The sequence below is a fragment of the Xenopus laevis genome, chromosome 6S, assembly GCF_017654675.1.
Source record: "Xenopus laevis strain J_2021 chromosome 6S, Xenopus_laevis_v10.1, whole genome shotgun sequence".
In the NCBI taxonomy this organism is placed as follows: Eukaryota; Metazoa; Chordata; class Amphibia; order Anura; family Pipidae; genus Xenopus; species Xenopus laevis.
This window is the reverse complement of record NC_054382.1, coordinates 80,046,754-80,066,342: the sequence shown is the minus strand read 5'-3', so window position 1 is coordinate 80,066,342 and position 19,589 is coordinate 80,046,754. Positions and strand designations below refer to the sequence as shown.

The 19,589-nt window shown below is 41.1% G+C and overlaps 1 protein-coding gene across 1 annotated transcript; it reads right to left on the bottom strand.

Annotated features, from left to right (window-relative positions):
• Positions 1-214: 214 nt before the first annotated feature.
• LOC121395141 lies at positions 215-19,255 on the bottom strand. The gene is made up of 13 exons (XM_041567759.1): positions 19,222-19,255; positions 17,489-17,516; positions 17,323-17,413; positions 16,989-17,079; positions 8,442-8,530; positions 7,589-7,716; positions 6,684-6,735; positions 6,221-6,318; positions 5,962-6,101; positions 5,746-5,811; positions 4,198-4,244; positions 3,133-3,281; positions 215-1,068 (listed from the first exon to the last, which is right to left on the bottom strand). The coding sequence occupies exons 2-13, from the start codon at positions 17,493-17,495 to the stop codon at positions 773-775; spliced, it is 1,254 nt and encodes a 417-aa protein (XP_041423693.1). The 5' UTR covers positions 17,496-17,516; positions 19,222-19,255; the 3' UTR covers positions 215-772.
• Between the last annotated feature and the right edge of the window lie 334 nt (positions 19,256-19,589).

Here is a 19,589-nt window from a genome sequence, read left to right as displayed (position 1 = left end):
GACAAAGCTACTGAGTCTCCCACTGAAAATTGTATGATCGGCAATACATACGGAGATATTACCCACAGCCGACAGAAATTTTCTAACCTGTCTGATCTCAGCCGGACGAAAAATGTCGGGACTCTCCACACACGTTAAGAAAAACGTACGAATCCTTGATTCGTACAATGAGATCTTTGCGTCTATGGCCAGCTTTAGACTTCTCTTAATTTCACAGGAGAGTCCCTATTTGGACCTGACTTGTGACAGTGGCACAATAAACATAAATCCAACCACAAATTAAAATTAACTACCGAAGACAGCATTTGGATCGCCATTAACATCTGTATTGACAGTAGGGTCGACTATATAAAACGGAATTTTGTTCTCACCAGAAAAAAACGTTTTTAGTAGGCACAAACTTTGAGTGCAGTAAGTCCCACCCAGGCTGATTTTTAGTCTGGCCACAGGGACATCTTTCTATCTTGAGCTTGACAACGGAAAGGATATGAGGAGGTAGAGACTTAACTATATATACACAGTGTGAGGGACCAGGAGGTACAAGAAAAAAATTAATTCTCTGTAGTGCCTCCAGAGGTAAATGAAGGCAAGACCACTAATGTCTGCACTTACAGTTTGGGACTACTAGAAAGGGAATTTGCGGTGAATACAAAATCCCTCTACATTAAAGAGAGCAATAATTGTAAGATAAATATTTGACAGGATTCAACACTATTGATTATATAGTAGGAATAGTTGAATAGCAGCCTTTAGATGTCAGAGACCAATCATATCAATAAAATGAATGAAAGATAGTATGATAGACATCAATAGCTTGCACAAAAGTTTGGGGTGGACACAGTTGCAATCTATTTATAATGAAGTCAAAAGATGCAGAAAGTATTTGATAACAGTCAAAAGCTTGACTACGTGTCTTTGGCATAGTATATCCACGCTGGAGCAAAAATTGGCAAGATAAATTTCTAAACTCTTCACTGGCTACAAGAAGATGTTGTCCCGCTACTGCTGCAAAGTTTTCAGCATAATTTCTCAGTTCTGGATCTAACAAACAAATATTGTTTTCTTTCCCTAAATAAAAAAAGAGAAAACAAATGTTATTGAACTAATTGCATTATAAACATTTAAATTATGTTATTGACAATAACCACATGGTGAACATAAACAAATTACACTAGAGAATGGAGATCTGAGGCTCCCTTACCTAAAACAATAGGACAAGTTGTGTAGGTCTGTATTGTTAAAGGGGAAGGAAACCTAGTTGTCGCAAAAACCCTCCCCCCCCCGGCCTACCCGTCCCACTGGGCAAATGCCCCTAACTTGTTACTTACCCTTCTGCGCAGGTCCAGTCCAGGGAGTTCACAGACGCCATCTTCTTCCACGCGATCTTCTTCCTGTTTTGGCGCATGCGCAGTAGGAGCCTTTCGCCGGTACTGATCTACTGCACATGCGCCAGAAGTCACAATGTACTTTTGGCACATGCGCAGTAGATCGTGCCGGCGAAATGCTCCTACTGCGCATGCGCCGGTCAAAGCAGTAAGAAGATCGCGTGGAAGAAGATGTCGCCTGTGAACTCCCTGGACTTGACCTGTGCAGAAGGGTAAGTAACAAGTTAGGGGCATTTGCCCAGCGGGACGGGTAGGCCGGGGGGGGGGGGGGGAGGGTTTTTGCGACAACTAGGTTTCCTTCCCCTTTAAGGGGTAAATGCGTGAGGCACATAGGGGTCACCCCTACCAACCCTCACAGATAAGATGTCTCTGCTGCCACTTCATAAGTATTTTCTTTAATGTGGATGTGCATTACAAGATCGTGTTAAGTTTAATGTAATCTGCATGTGTGAAATCTAGTTCACATTAAATTAAACTTTAAAATGTAAACATCTCAAATATTAGTAATATTTATATGTTTTGCAAAGGGCTTTTAATAGAATACTAAACCTGACAGTTGAAAAATAATAGGAGTGCCATTTTTTTAATTAAAGGAGAAGGAAAGGTAAAATACAAATACAGTTATATATATTGCGCCTTGAGTGAAGAGCTACTTACGGAAATGCTGCTGCTATATGATTTCCCCTTTAGCTGTATTCCAAGAGATATGTCAAAAATATTGTAAAGTGCTAATAAAATAGAAGACATCCCTCTGCCAATCCAAATATTCTAAGGGCTTGCACATGCACAGAATCAATCATCCAAGCCCTGCGCATGTACAAACAGTTTCTGTATATCCCCCAGGCAAGCGTACAGGAGCTTTGAAAGCATGACGCGAGTTGACGCGGGGGAGGAATAAATTTTGCGCATGCATACTTTCGGAACATAGGCACAGGATGTGACGCATACATCAAAATGACGGCTATAAACTCAGCATCTGGGATTTACTTCTGTAAGTACAAGAAATCCACCTCGAATTGGGAAATTCAAGTATGGCGTTTCAGGAGGGGGGCATGCAACCAACAGTTTAGAATAGCTATTAAAAATTACCTTTCCTTCTCCTTTAAAAATAATTGTTGGATTTATAGTAGAGTAAACTGATACGTTTCTTCTATTGAAAATATAAGGGCAGCTTTATTAAATTGTGAGATTATAACTCATCAAAATCAAACTCACTTACTTTGTATTCATTCCTAGGGGATTTTTTTTATCATATACGAATGAATAGAAAGTTTTTCTCTCTAATTTTAATCTCACACTTGATAAATCAACTCCATAGTGTCAGTGCTCTCAACTCCATAGTGTCAGTGCTCTGAACTAGTTCACTAAAATTCAACATGATTTTTAATACATGGGTGGTTAATTTTTAACACGAGAAGTTCAATGAGAGCCCCTATGAAAAGAATTTAATATTTCTTTCACTGGAGGTGCCTAACATTTGCATCCTATGCTAAAACAAAACTTTATCCATGTTCTTTTGTGACATGTACTAAACTGTGAGCAACATGACAAACTTATATGAAACACGCCACTGTTTTATTATAGTTTTTCATGAGTGAACTGTAGCCAAAAAAATTAATATAGAGTTCATAATATAGTATACAAATGAAGAAATAATGCATGCGATAGGACTATTTTAAAAAATTCTATATTACTATAACAGTTGTAAAAATATACATTTATTTTTTTTTATAAGTAAGTCACTAACCGTTGGGTGGAGCAAAGTAAAGCACATCTGGTTTTGCACAAAAATTGTGAAATCCTCTCTGCTTTCTAATTAGGTGTCCATTCCATTCACACTGTTCAAATTTCAATTCTTGATCAATTAGAGGAAGAAAACAGAACTGGAGACAATGTCTGTATCAATAAAAAACAACAACAATATTTTGTAAGTCAAGGAAGTACAGTGTAGTTTCTCACATACAGTTCTTTTTTTATACTTGAAACTATGCTTGACATTTACAATGTACATTGTGCATCTTTTACAGGGGACACACATGCAAGAGCAAATTTATATAATTGGTACATACAGTACAAGAGTACTGCTTTTCTTTCCCAAAACTACAACACTGTGCTCTGCTCTGAGCACACAATTAAAAATTATGCACACCATCCAACAATTAGGAAAATGAATTGCAATGGAGGGATGTGGAGGGGAGAAAGTGAAGACACCTGTGTGCCTACGCAAACCCCTTTAACCTTGCCAGGCCAACAGTCCATTATGTAATATAAGAACAGTTAATAGGTATGAAATCTAATGACTTTAATGGGTTTGTTTTATAAAATAAAAATTAAGAACATTTAAAATAATGAAGATGGGTTTTTCTCATAGGGTCTATTGAAATGTAGAATATAGTCTTCGAAAGTTGGACCCAGGCACCGAAGGGTTAACAAAAACTTCTGGGAGTAAAGGACACGAATAGTAGAAAAAAAAAATGGTCAGCCCTGCCAGGGGACCAGGCTACACCACCTTGGGGGCCTGGAACTACCAAGAATGTACAAAAGCACCTTTGTATAACAGGAACTATAAACAGGGTAACACTGAAAAAACTGTGGTCTGTATACCTTTGTTGCATTCCCCAAGCTCAGGGGATTGGTTCCCCCACCTGCAAAAGCTGCATGTGCTCTTCTGCATACACAAACAGCTTCTGGCTGTCCGCTTGGACACAAATACGCATGTGCGTTTCTGCGTCTGCACGCATTAGAAGGGGGGTGACAGAAGCCTGGCTGACTTGGCACAGCACTGGTTAACTAGAAATAAAAAAATACTTGCATATTAACTGGATTGGACAAATCGAGTATCTCTGCTGCCACCATTGTCTACAGGAAAAAAAATAAAAATTAGACATAAAATTAAAAAAATATGGAATAAAAAAAGTATAAATGTACAGGAAAGAAATGATTGTAAGGTACACTACAATACATGAAATAATCCTGTTAATCTTAAGAACCCCCCTAACAATCTGAAGGAAGATACCAATCATTTTAGATTCTAAATGATTTTTAATGAAAAAATGTGGAATACAAATTGGCTTAAAAATTATTAATACAACAGTAACAAAAAATATTAATTCTGTGAATACATCATATAGAACACAAATGCAAACAGTATACATATATTGCTGTGTATTGAATAATATATATATTATAAAATATATGGACTTTAATAATTCACAATTTTTTTTTTGTGTAGAGACATCTCTCTCTCTCTCTCTCTCTCTCATGTCGCTTGAAAACAACGGACCGCTCAAAGTTCACCCCCCCATTGCTGTTCCTGTTGGGTGCTCTGTCTGCAGCGTCCCCACTGCCCGAAATCCGTGTAGCACTAAAAAGATGGACAGCATTCCGAACAAAAGAATACAGATTTATTACGTACTCCTGCAAGGATCCAACGCCCTACGCGTTTCTGGAATCACTCCCTTAATCATAGGCATCTTATAGTAATGCTAAGCATAAAAATGATGATTTTAGGAAATCCACAGGGAAAAAATGTAAGCTCTACATGCTCCACAAGGACCAGGGCACACAGACTGTTGGCTTAAATGCTATTTTTAATGCAGCCAAAGAAGAGGATCCACTCCGTGCTCCAAATCTGTTGATTTATTAAAAGTCAAAAATATACTTGTATGCAGGAACGTGTCGCAGAATGGAGGTCAGCACAGAAAATGCTATCGTGTTTAAGGCCAGCACCTGCTCCAGTGCACTGTGTTTGCTTGTATGCAATCAGAAGCCATACTTTTTGGCGAGGGGAGCCAATGTTCCATCTTCCCTCAGCTTAAGTCATATATACACATACTATTTATAACTTTATTCTCTGCATGCACCCTAACTGTAAATAGTACTGCCTCATTAGGAATATAAAATCAGAAATATGTAAAAAAATATGTTAGAATTAAATGACATTTTTCTACAATTTTCTTACGTGCCATTCATTATTTAAAATCTCCACCATGGACTGAAAAATATGTCAGTGCAGCCTCAGGTCAGGTCAGACCTGTATTATCTAGTTGAAATCCTAGTGCACCATCAGGGACACTGCTCCAATGAGGCAAGTTGAAAAACGCTACTCAGGCATCAGCGACAAAAAAGGTGCGAAAAAAAGTTTATCCTGGTAAATTCAGGAGCCGAATTCCATTTTAAAACTGAAAATTCAGCTTTACTAGTGTGAGAGCACAATCAAGCTCTCCGTACAAGTGCTGCAGCCTCCCCCCGGCCCCCACACAGGATAGTTAAGTGGGTGATGGGTGGCGGCACTACAGAAACGGCCCTGTGTACCCTATCTAGTTTACACTGTGAAATTTTGTTACAATTAAAGCAGTACCTCAAAATTTTGTTGCCACATAGATATCCACGACTTCTTAAGATGGCCAAAAAAACATTCTGCGCGCTACAAATAAATAAATATTTTATTGAAATTAATATATTGCCATTACATTGTTTAACAGTGCATTTTTAACACTGATGACATAAAGTGGTCATAAGACTTGTATTTGCAGATTACATACGTACAGCGTTAATGTCAACATTGATTGCTTACCTGATTGTGAACAGATTTTCCAAAGCGAAAACTCTTGGAACCAGAACATGAGTCATTATGATAGTACCGAAAAGATGTCTGAAATATAGCAACCAGGACATTCTCAATCCCACGATCCGATCTTACTAGTCTTGGACAACCTAAAAAAATATATGTAATTTTGTTTCAGTTCTTGGATGCAATTTTAATATCTGAACATTAACAATTAATAGTATTATTAATCACTATAAAGCAAATATGAAAGTAAACCGGTTTGTACCATTTGCACTATCAACGGCATTGAGAAAATATCGTCCAATTATGTCCGGTTTTCTATTAGTAGTACCCGCATTAAGCCATATAACACGTCTGGAAAAACTATCAAAATAAACATAATTAAGATGAAGCAGTACATAGCTGTTTACATGTTTATTTTCCTTACATGACTATAATTAAAAATAATACCAGTATATTTTGATTTTAACTTTACATTTTTAAATCTGTATGTTATAAATAATAGGGCCATCCTTTTTAATCTGGATCATCCATTAAATTGGCCATTAATACTTTTATTAAAACATTAGTTACACTACACATGTAAAAGTTATAATAAATTAGGGGTGGCTTAAAATATTTGTAATACATTATTTTGATTTTGAATATACTTTAGGACATCCAGAATGAAATAGAGAGATACATATGAGAATGAATTTCTTTACAAATTTGGTTAATAACATGCTTACCCATCAATACATAAGTGAATCCAAATTCCATAGAACTTTAATTTATCATTTCCTAAAATAAAAATATTTAATTATTCTTCTTTTTCTGTACAATAAACTAAAGATCTATAAATATTTTACAAATCTTTGTAAAAAAATTATATTGAAATAAAGGTTTGTTAAGTAGTGTTATTTTGTTTTTTTTAATAAAAATACATTATGGGGGTTATTTATTAAAAACAGAAAATGTCTCACTAGTTTCTTAAAACCACTTTGTGCAAATTCGTATGCACAAACTCGTATGCACAATATTTATCAATAAATATAATCAATAAGTTAATCACTAAGGTTAAGAGTAAAAAAAATCTGAATTGTGTGATTTTTCTGTAATATTGACTGAAAAAGATATCTTCAAATTTTACAAAACCCAGTGCGATCAGATCTTGCAAGTGTAAAGGGGAAATCTGCCATTGACTTCTGCATTTTTGAGATGGAGTACTTTTTTTATACAGGCTATGACAGTAAAAAAAAATTTCAAGATTATTAAGAAAAAAATGATTACAATTTACAAATCCGACCCAAAATTGAACTTTTGTAGAGAACCAACTAAAAATTCGACTTCAATACTTCGCCAAATTAAACCTGCCGACGTGCTAGGTTAGCCTATAGGGACCTTATAGAGCACTTTACTAAGCTTTTGGAAATCAAGAAAAACCGTTCGAACGATGGATGAAATTGTTTGAACGATTTTAAGTCGACCGCAAATTGCCAAATTTGATGTAAAAAAACTTCGACTTTGATATTCAAAGTCAAAGTATTCAAATTCGATGGTAGAATTTCGGAGCTTTTTCTACTTTGAAATTCAACCCTTATAAATCTGCCCCTTAATGTACACAGTGAAACGTGAAAAATGTCTTACACTTTACCATCAATATGCCAGACATCGTTTGGGCCTCTGCAGCTATAAACAATTCGAGGGATACGACACTGTCCTGGACGCCGAAATTGTAGTCCATATGGGTCGAGCACTCTCATTACCTGATATACATCATTCCTATTGGTTTAATTAAAACTGTAAATTAATGACACTTCAATAAAAAAAATTCTCTTGCTTGCTCTGATTTTCTATCACAGCTAACTTTAATATTTACTAGTCTTCCCCAACAGTCTTCAACAGTAACATTTACTGTTAAATATATCCAAGAAAGAAACTAATTTGTTATAAATATCATTTTCGATCTCACAAACATGGATGTGCAAAGAAATTTATATCTATTTTTCCCCAAACATGAATAAAAAAATTAAAACATTTTATAGTACAGGTATAGGATCCCTTATCCGGAAACCCGATATCCACAAAGCTCGGATTTACGGAAAGTCTTCCATAGACTCCATTTTATCCAAATAATCCAAATTTTTAAAAATGATTTCGTTTTTCTATGTAATAATAAAACCGTAGCTTGTACTTGATCCCAACTAAGATATAATTAATCCTTATTGGAAGCACAACCAGCCTATTGGGTTTATTTAATGTTTAAATTAATTTCTAGTAGCCATAAGGCACGCAGACCCAAATTATGGAAAGATCAGTTATCCAAAATCCCAGGTCCCAAGCATTCTAGATAACAGGTCCCATACCTGTATATAAAAAAATCAGAAACTCAATCATATTTGAAGGACTTTTCATTAAAACAAAAGGAATTGATCAAGACAATATCTTAGCAGAACATGATTACAAATGTGAAAGATAGAGGTAACTATAATTTCAGAAAAACCAACCTGTAGCATGGTCGAATGCCTTTGAGATCTCTGATTTTCCTATGCATTGCTTTTACACCAATCATGGGGGAGCAAATTTGAATTTCATTCTAAGAAGACAATAAGATGTATTGTTATGTGGGAAACACAATAGAAATGTTTGGTCAAAAATATAGATTTTCTCTCGTCGACAGGGGGACACAGGAGAAAGATGAGGTAATCAAAAGTAGGTTTGACTAGAACTGCCTTCTCCGCTGTGTCAGTCATGGCCAATCTCCCTTAGAGAGATCTGCGTGATGGATAGGCAGGGGGTAGATGTGGGTCCCCGCTGTATCAGTGCTGATGACGTGTGGTGCCTCAGGCATGTCTGTAGAGATAGAGATATATAGATATATGTGTGTATATCTCTAGACTAGGGGTGTATTATGATATAAGCAGAGATCCCGTTAGGAAAATAGGACTTCCCTGATTAAGTCCTAATCATCTGCTCTGATTCCCACGTTGTGGAGCCTGGAAGATACGCAAGATGGCAATGGGAGGCATGGCCACCAGCGTGGGCGAAGGGTGCATAGAGACGCAACCAGCTAGTTATGTCTGAGTGCTGTGGGGTAAGGTCGCTGCACTCTCAAAGGGTGCCAATGTTCAAAATGGCAGTGGAGAATTGAAGAGGGGCGAAGAGTGCAGCTGGGAAGAGACTGTGTAAGGTCGTGGTGCGCCTAAGAAGGCTCCAGCTGCACCAGATTAGAGTACTGGGGGAGGGAGAGAGCCTAAGACGGGGCACTTGCTCCAAGGGTTGCTATGCTGCTATATGGGGTGGGAGGTAGGAAAAAAGGTGTCCTACCTATTCAGCCAATGTTTTAGTGCCTTAGAGGAAACTTCCCTGTAAAATCAGGCTGGTTCAGTCTTCCGTAGAGCGAGAACAACAGCCTCAGGGATAGAGAGATTTTTGTACTTACCGTTAAATCTTTTTCTCTTGTCCTATATTGGGGGACACAGGCACCATGGGGATGAAGATCCTGCAGCTGGAGACTGGACACTAAATAGTTAACTTTAAACTCCTCCTCCTCCTGCTCTGGGCTTCATCCCCTGCCTCCTCCTACAATCTCCAGTTTCGACTGAAGAAGGAGCATGATGACCAAAAACAGAAGAGGAGGACCTCTACCCCCACCAAACCACTTAGAAACAAGGTTGAAAAAACATATATAACCGAACCGAACTCCAACGTGAGTCGGTAAAACTACAATTTAACCAGTGTCGGTACAGGGAGGGAAGGCCTGTGTCCCCCAATACAGGACAAGAGAAAAAGATTTAACGGTAAGTACAAAAATCTCTCTTTCTCTTGCCTAATTGGGGGACACAGGCACCATGGGGACGTCCCAAAGCAACCCATGAGGGTGGGACACTGTAAGCCCCAGTAGGCGTTTAAGTAATGACAGCCTGTAACACCTTCCTCCCAAATACAGCTTCGGCTGAAGCCTGTGTGTGTAGCCTGTAGAATCGCGTGAATGTGTGAAGGGACACCCAGGTGGCCGCTCTGCAAACTTGTTCCGCCGATGCCTGATGCCGAACTGCCCAGGAAGTGCTAATCGAGCGAGTAGAGTGCGCCCTCACTTGAAGTGGAGATTCTTTACCCTTAAGTGCGTATGCTCTGATGATGGTAGCACGAATCCACTTAGCAAGTGTAGACTTGGCTGCTTTGGCACCACGTTTGGGTCCATTGGGAATGATGAACAGGGCATCAGTTTTCCTGACCTCCTTGGTAGTGTGTAGATATGAGGTGAGAGCCCGAACAACGTCCAGGTTGTGAAGCTTGCGCTCTCCAGGATTCTTGGGTTCTGGGCACAAGGAAGGCACTACGATGTCCTGGTTAAGGTGAAAGTCCGACACCACTTTCGGTAAAAAATCTGGAGTAGGTCTGAGGACCACCTTGTCCTTGTGGAAGATGGTAAAGGGTGACTTGCAGGAGAGTGCCGCCAATTCCGAGACTCTGCGAGCTGATGTGATGGCCAGAAGAAAAACCACTTTTTCTGTAAGGGTATACAGAGGGATCATGTCAATAGGTTCATATGGATCCTCTTGGAGTACTGAGAGTACCAGGTTTAGGTCCCAAGGTGGTACTGGGCAGCGATACGGTGGTATTAACCGGATAGCCCCTTGAAGAAACGTTCTGATATTGCTCCTTAGGGCTAGTTTTTTCTGAAGAAGAACAGACAATGCAGATACCTGCACCTTCAGGGAGCTCAAGGCCAACCCCTTCTGCAAGCCCTCCTGTAGGAAGGAGAGAATCTCAGTCTCTGTAGCCTTCTGTGGGTCTGTACCTCTGCGTTCGCACCAGGTGATGAAAATCTTCCAGACTCTATGGTATATCTTGGAAGAGACCGGCTTGCGTGCACGGAGCATGGTAGGTAGTGCGTCCGATGGGGCTCCCGCTCCTCGCAGCACTAGGGCTTCAAGAGCCATGCCGTTAAAGCCCACTGAAGAGAATTCGGATGGACGACAGGGCCTTGAGTCAGCAGATCTTGCCGGAGAGGAAGGCGAAACGGAGCGTCCCTCGCGAGTGTCACAATGTCTGCAAACCACGGCCTCCTGGGCCAGAATGGGGCCACCAGGATAGTCGGAGTGCCTTCTCTTTTTATCTTTTTGACAACCTTTGGAAGCAGTGCCAGAGGAGGAAAGATGTAGGCCAGGGAAAAACGCCAGGGAATCACTAGGGCGTCTGTCGCGAGTGCAAGTGGGTCCATGCTCCGAGCCACAAATCGAGTGACCTTGCAGTTGCTTCGGGATGCCATCAGATCTACTTCCGGTAGACCCCATCTGTCCACGAGGAGTTGGAAAACTTCCTGATGCAGGCTCCACTCTCCCTGATCTAGGGTTTCTCTGCTGAGGTAGTCTGCCAGCCAGTTGTCTACCCCTGGTATGTGTACTGCAGAGATTGCCGGAACGTGTTTTTCTGCCCACAGTAGAATGTGTTGTGCCTCCCGTAGGGCTGCCGGGCTCCTTGTGCCGCCTTGGTGGTTTATATAAGCGACTGCTGTTACATTGTCGGACTGGATCCGGGTGGCGTGGCCGCGGAGGAGGGGCGTCAAGCGTTCCAGTGAGTAGCGAATTGCCCTCAGTTCTAAAAGGTTGATGGGGAGAGAACGTTCCTCCTGATTCCAAAGACCTTGGACTGTCGTCTGGCCCAACACGCCTCCCCAGCCCCGGAGGCTGGCGTCCGTCGAAAGAACCATCCAGTGGAGAGGAGGAAAGGGTCGCCCTACAGTTGTCCGTAGTGGCTGAGTCCACCAGGAGAGAGAGCGTTTGACCTGTTCCGGAAGGACTATCCGGCGGTCTAGATTGGTGCGATCCGTGCGTTGGTGCATCAGAATTGCATGTTGAAGGGCTCTGGTGTGGAATTGTGCATAAGGGATGGCTGGGAAGGATGCTACCATGGTGCCCAGGGTTTGCATGGCCGTCCGGAGAGGGACCCTGAGGGAACTCTGGAGGGTTCGAATCCTGCCCTGGAGGGTGCTGGTCTTGTCTCTCGGAAGAAAAGCTCTCCCTTTCCTGGAATCCAGTATCAGCCCCAGGTATTCTATCGTTTGAGTCGGGATGAGCTTCGATTTGTTGAAGTTGACAGTCCATCCCAGTTCTGTCAAGGTCTTTAGGACCTGAGACGTGTGGTGAAGGGCTGTTGCTGCCGACTCGCCTTTTACGAGAAGATCGTCCAAATAGGGAATGACAGGAATGCCCTGTAGTCTTAGTTCTTCTAGAGCTGCCGCCATCACCTTGGTGAATGTGCGGGGGGCTGATGACAGTCCGAATGGTAGTGCGACAAACTGCCAGTGTTGACCGTGCACAAAGAATCTGAGAAACCTGTGGTGAGCTGGGTGGATGGGGATATGGAGGTAAGCATCTTTTATGTCGATGACCGTCATGAACTCCCCGTCTTCCATGGACGCCAAAACTGATTGGATAGATTCCATCTTGAAGTGGCAGCGCCTGACGAAAGGGTTGAGATCTTTGAGATCTAGCACAGGTCTCAGGGAGCCGTCCTTCTTGGGGACCATAAAGAGGTTGGAATAGTACCCTCTTCCCCGGTCGGATTGTGGAACTGGTTGGATAGTTCCTGCTGTGACAAGGTCTTGAATGACCAAGAGAAATTTGCTCTTGTTGTGAAGTTGTCGGGGTAGTCTGGATACGAAAAATCTGTGGGGAGGAGGTTGGGTAAAGTCTATTAGTAGTCCCTGAGAGATGACTTGGAGAACCCAATGGTCCCGTATCTTGAGTTCCCACACCTCCCGAAAGGATTGGAGGCGGCCTCCTAGTGGGATCCCTTCGGGGGTGGGCACCCCTTCATGCGGAAGCGGACTTGTCCTGAGAGGACTTGGCCGGTGCTTTGTTGGACGACCAACTGGACCTTTGTTTAGTTTGGTAGCGAGAGCGGAAATTGGTGTTGGGTTTGTCTGACTGTGTCTTTGACCTTTGGCCTTGCCGAAAGGGTCGAAAAAAGGTGCGTCTCTTGAAGGCTGGTCTTTTGGTTCTGGCCTGTGGGAGTAGTGTGCTCTTACCGCCAGTTGCTTGTGAGATTATCTTGTCTAATTCGGCCCCGAAGAGTAGTTTTCCTTGAAAGGGCAGGCTGACTAGGGAGCGTTTAGATGTGAGGTCGGCAGACCATGTCTTCAGCCAAAGGAAACGGCGAGCTGCCACCGACTGGGCTGAGGCCTGTGCCACCATCTTTGCTGCGTCGATAGCCGCATCTCCAATGTAGTTGGTAGCGTCGGCTATTTGAGAGAGGAGATTGTCGGTGGTAGGGTCCTCGGACCCGAGAAGTTGCGCAGCCTGTTCTACCCAGACCTCCATGGCCTTGGCGACCCAGGCAATAGCAAAGATAGGTCTAAAGGCGGATCCGGACGCTGTGAAGGAAGATTTGCAAAACCCCTCCAGTCGCTTGTCAATAGGGTCTTTGAATGCTGCTGCATCAGCCACCGGAATGGTGGTATTCCTGGAAAGTCTGGAAACTGGGGGATCAACCGCCGGGGGTGAAGCCCAGAGCTCAGTGCACTCCTGAGGGAAGGGATAAGTTTGTGAGAAGCGCCTTGATATTTGAACCCTGTGGTCTGGATGTTTCCACTGGGCCTTGATTAGGTCGTCCAGCTGTTCGTAAGCTGGGAAGACGTAGGAACTCTTCTTTTGTCTCTTAAAGATGTTTTTCGCTGGCTCAACAGAGACGGGCTCCTCTATGTTAAGGGTACTAAGCACCGCTTGTATCAGGCCTTCCACCTCCTTTTGGGTTCTAGGGGTGTCTAGATCTGGATCAGTGTGTTCCTGATCAGAGTCATCCTGTGATAGGACTTGGCCTTCCTCATCGGAGGGAGAAAATGGTTCCCTAGGGGAATCAGGTGGCGAAGGTGCAAGGCGTTTGGAACCTGAAGGGAGGTCGGCAGTTCTAGCAGGTTGAGAAAGGTGCTCTAGGACTTTGTCTAATGTCTCTGGGATGCGGGCCAGGTTTTGGATGCCTGCAAGTGAGAGGGAGAGGGCCCTGATCAACTCAGACTCAGATGTACTGGCCGAAGGTGGTGGCAAGGAATCTGAAGGTCTGCAGGCCATACACACGGATTCAGCCGAAGCCGAATGATATTTAGCCTTACATTTGGTGCAGGCTAGAAACGTGATTTGAGTATTTTGGCGTGTGTGAGCTGAGGACTTAGAGGTCCTGGGCTCTTCTGTCTTATCTGCCATGATGCTCTTTCTCCAATTAGAGAAATTCTCCAATCTTTTTTTTTTTTTTAAATTTTGCTGAGGCAGGGGAATCCAGCAAATGCAAGGATAAGAACCTCCTAGAAGGTGCTGTGGAGACAGAGAATAGAGGGTTTAGAGTCCCTGGGGAAACCCATGTATACCAGGTGTAGTGCCCCTTTAAGAGAAGGAATACTTGCCTGTAACCGTCTGCCTGGACTGCCTGGAGCGCGGTCGCTGAAGATTTGAGAAGCAGGGGCCCCAAGTAGGAGCAATGTGGGCCGAGGTGCTGGGAGAGAAGGCAGCAGCCGTTAGAGTGAGGGGACTTTGGCGCCAGAAGAGCCGTCTCAGCGCGGGAGCGGTAAAATCCTAATGCGCATGAGGCAGAGACTGGGCGGAAGCGGAAGTGCGTTCCAAGGTGGAACGCACGTTGGCGCTGACGGCGAAGCAGGAGAAAAAAGGGCGCGAGAAGAGTAGCGATGCGCCTATAGGAAGGTAGGCGATACCAAGAGGGCTCCAGGGGCATTTGAAAAGAACAGGGAGCAATGGAGCACTGTAGGGAACACCAGCAAGGACAGTGTTTAGACAGACAGACAAAACATTGTTTCAACACTGTATTCCAAGCACTTTCTACATAAATACTTCCAGGCTATGTAGAGAAAAGAGAGGGTAGAAGGGTGGAATGTACTCACCACCGTTGCCAGCTGTACTGTGCCCTTTTAATCGGTTTCCCTGTCACAGACACAAACAAGAATATATGTGAAGACTCACATATATAATTGTCTGTGTAAGGATATACACCTAAGAGGCGTAGAGCGCTGCTGCAGGCCTCCGTGGAGCGGGAAGACAGCGTAGGGAAAGAAGGGAGCGAGCCTGCAGACCTCCGTAGAGCGGGAAGGCTATAAGGGAGAGTAGTTGTCAGCTGGAGAGGCTCTTTGAGTGTGTCAGTGGCCCCATAATGTGGCATGATCCTAACACGCAGTCCTGATCAATTGCTCCAGCCACTAACTATGTGTCTTCTCCTTCTGAGGACACTAACGAAACTGGAGATTGTAGGAGGAGGCAGGGGATGAAGCCCAGAGCAGGAGGAGGAGGAGTTTAAAGTTAACTATTTAGTGTCCAGTCTCCAGCTGCAGGATCTTCATCCCCATGGTGCCTGTGTCCCCCAATTAGGCAAGAGAAATGGGAGCTCTTGCTTGCAGCCTCAGTGGAGCGGGAAGGCAGCTGAAAACATCTGGCTGAAGAGGCGCTGGAGTAGCTAATCTCTGGCCAAAGTGTGGCATGACCTGCGCCGTAGTTAAGGTCATTTGCTCCTGCCACGGAGTGTCCATGTTCTTCTCCTCTGAGGATACTAAAAGAAACTGGAGAGGGTAGGAGGAGGCAGGGGATGAAGACCAGAGCAGGAGTCAACTTTATCTATTAGTGTCCACTCTCCAATTTGTAGTATCTCCATACCCATGGTGCCTGTGTCCCCCCCCCAAACTAGGTGAGAGAAATGTATCCATTGTACTATTGTTTGCAGGGCCAAGCAGGCAGCTACCCACAGTTTCCCCTAGATTGAAATATACAATATCGCTTGAAATCGTTGTTTTTGTTGATGAACAAATCATACATTTCAAAGATAATTTCAAGATAAGCTTTGTCTTCGGATAACAAAGAACTTTTAAAAATCTTAACATATATGGCCACCTTAACATGAACAGTACATCGTATACTATGGACAGTGACACTATGCCAGTGCTGTAGAAAGAAAGAAAGAACTTACACTCGCACACCCTGGCCATCCAGACAAACACGAATCCCAGGTGCTCGGCGATAGAGGAACTTGGCAACCTCAGAAGCAACGTAGAAACAGAACACACCGGCACAACATGGGTACTGCTAGCAGGTATAACCTTGCTCGTTTATTGCGGATGCAACGTTTCAAGGCGTAACCCCTTTCTCAAGCATGTTTGAGAAAGGGGTTACGCCCCAAAACGTTGCATCCGCAATAAACGAGCAAGGTTATACCTGCTAGCAGTACCCATGTTGTGCCGGTGTGTTCTGTTTCTACGTTGCCAGTGCTGCTCATAAAGTCTGCCTGACATGTAAACATGTGAGCATGTGTAAAAGAGAGCAGTACAGGTGTGAAAAATTACAGCATGAATCTGAGGTGTAAACAATGCAAGGTCCAGTTCATCTCAGTTGTGATACTATTTTAAGCTTAGGGGACCTGTCACTAAGAAATTACTTCAAATTTTAATTGAGCAAAATAAACTTTACTTACGCTATATTTATTATTTAAATTTTGTTTCCTTCAGTCTTGGAATTATGAATCATAGTAAGCAGGCAAGTGTCATTTTGTGGACAATGCAAGTTGTATAGCAACCCAAAATCTGCACCAGAATGGATGACCTAATGCCCATGCATGGTACCCTGCCTATACAATTATAAAAAGTGTATGGCGGGATGGGGAATCTAAGGAGTGCAGTGACATATCGGATGTATTCATATATGAGCGCATGTCTTTGGTTGCCAGGACAACTTACTCTACAAACTGCAGCACAGTTCTAGTTAGATATTTGCAATATATTGATTGATAAACGAAGCACAGCTATACAGAAGCACTCTTGAACACCTGAAGCAATTGAAGACATGAATCACTTCTCCTATTAACTATAAAATAGCAAAATAGGGCTGACAGAAAGAAAATGTGAAAATTAATTGTAAAAATTAATAGGAGGTGGGGGAAAAGTTTAACTTTACTAATCTAAAATATAGTATTTATAGTCATCGGTAGCGGATTTATAAAGTGATTATAAATGATTTGTGATAAAGATATAGTAAATGTGTGCAAAAATAAGTACTTACTTTAACAGCATTAAAAATAGATTGATGGTCTCTATTGAGTGCACGACGACACAAGGAATAAGATTTTAAAATTCGGCGTAAATGACGGTCACTTTAAACAGATGTAGAAAAATTTTAAATATATGAATATATGAATATCTAGATTTGACTAAAAACAACAAAATTGTGTGTGTGATTATATATATATATATATATATATATATATATATATATATATATATATATATATATATATATATATATATATATATATAAATAAATACACATATATATATATATATATATATATATATATATATACACATACATACACAGACACACAGTTATTACTAACGATATTCTGTAGCTGTAAACTTTGTCTAGTATCCAAATGATTTCTTTCTGTGTGTGTCCATTGCAAAATAGGCCTCTGATGATCTCTTCTCCTACAAATAAAAATAAGTGTTGATAAGTAAAAGGTACAGACAATTAAACAAATACAAACAAATATAAACACTTACTTTCCATGTCTGAAGTTTCATGTATAATCTGTAAATATATGTATAAAACATTAAAAAAAAATTATCGGAAAATGTTAATACAGAACAAAGATTGAACAATTTGTTCAATAAAAATATGTAAGATTGTTTAACATAAATAAACCTTTAAAGATTAATGTAAATTGACACTAACCAAGGACAAAATAAATGATAGATAACAAAATGCAATAAATGAACAAAGCTTTATATTTTACTAAAACAATTGTTCATGATACAGTTAATTACACTCTCAGTATCTTTATGAACACAGCATGCATAGCACTTAATTTATATATAGAAGTGAATATACTAAATGAAAAAATGTAAATTAGAACTGCACCTTATTAAACATATTAGAGAAAAAAGGAGACCTAATGCAGTCCTCTGCCAATGATCATATATATTGTTTAGACAATGTTACCTAACTTGCATAAGTTAACCCTTTCCCTGCCAGCCATTCTGTCCTAGCTGAAAACCTCTACTGGCAAGAAGTTTTTAGACATTTTGTACTCTTTCACTTTAAGGGCCTTTCCTGGTTTTAGTTTACCCAGGAAAATAATATAGTTTTTTTTTCCAAGACAACCTGAGCTTTGAAAATATGTAAGAATTTCGGCGTTATTCTACTTCTGTAAAAAAAAAAATAAAAAAAAAAAATAGGCTTCTAAGTGTCTAATAAAATGAAAAAAATGTCTCCTGAACGCGGCGATACCAAATGTATATAGTTTTATGGAGATTTCTCACTTGTACAGATCCCCAACTGTGTGTTATGTGCCGTAAGACCCCCAAACTGTAAAAAGACCCCCCGATATAATTTTGTTAAAGGTTGTTCACCTTTGTGTTAACTTTTAGTATGATGTAAAGAGTGATATTCTGAGACAATTTGCAATTGGTTTTAATGTTTTATTATTTGTGGGTTTTGAGTTATTTAGCTTTTTATTCAGCAGCTTACCAGTTTGTTAGGGTCTAAATTCCCCTAGCAACCATGCATTGATTTAAATAAGAGACTGGAATATGAATATTAGAGGCCTGAATAGAAAGAGGAGCAATAAAAAGTAGCAATAACAATACATTTGTAGCCTTACAGAGCATTTGTTTTTTTAGATGGGGTCAGTGACCCCCATTTGAAAGCTGGAAAGAGTCCGAAGAAGGCAGCAAATAATCCAAAAACTCTAAAACTATAAAACTATTTTGGTTATGTAGATTTTAATTCTGAAGCTCTCCAGTTTGCTATTGCAACCATCTGGTTGCTAGGGTACAAATACACCTAGCAACCATGCATTGTAAAATGCCTGAATAGGAAAAGGAGTAATCGAAACGCAGCCTTTGCAATGCATTTGTAGCCTTACAGAGCATGTTTTTTTTAGATGTGGTCAGTATAAAGTTAGAATAGAGCAAAAAAAAAATAGAAGCTAAAGGACAAGTAAATCAAACATGGGTAAAAACTGGTTTATAAAACAAAGGAGCAAGCTGCAAAGCTATGGTAAATACCTGTAATGACAATAATGGCAATAAAATAAATAAAATAAAAAAAATTCTACCGGCATTTCCGGTATGCAGAGACCAATTCAGCCCACACAGAAGCACAAAGAGCCCCCACCAGGCCACCAAATACTGACTTTCTATGGCACCTTGCAGCAGCCACTCTGGCATTTGCAAGAACTCACAGATTGCCAGTCAGGGCCTGGACACTACAATATCTTAAATGGATTGTTCACCTTTGATTTAAATTTTAGTACAGGTATTGGACCTGTTATCCAGAATGCTCGGGACCTGGGGTTTTCCGGATAACGGATCTTTCCGTAATTTGGGTCTTCGTGCCTTATGTCTCCTAGAAATTAATTTAAACATGAAATAAACCCAATAGGCTGGTTTTGCTTCCAATAAGGATTAATTATATCTTAGTTGGGATCAAGTACAAGCTACTGTTTTATTATCACACAGAAAAAGGAAATCATTCTGAAAAAATTGGATTATTTGGATAAAATGGAGTCTATGGGAGACAGCGATTCCGTAATTAGTTGCTTTCTGGATATCGTGTTTCCGGATATGGGATCCTATAGCTGTATAATGTAGGGTGTTATGT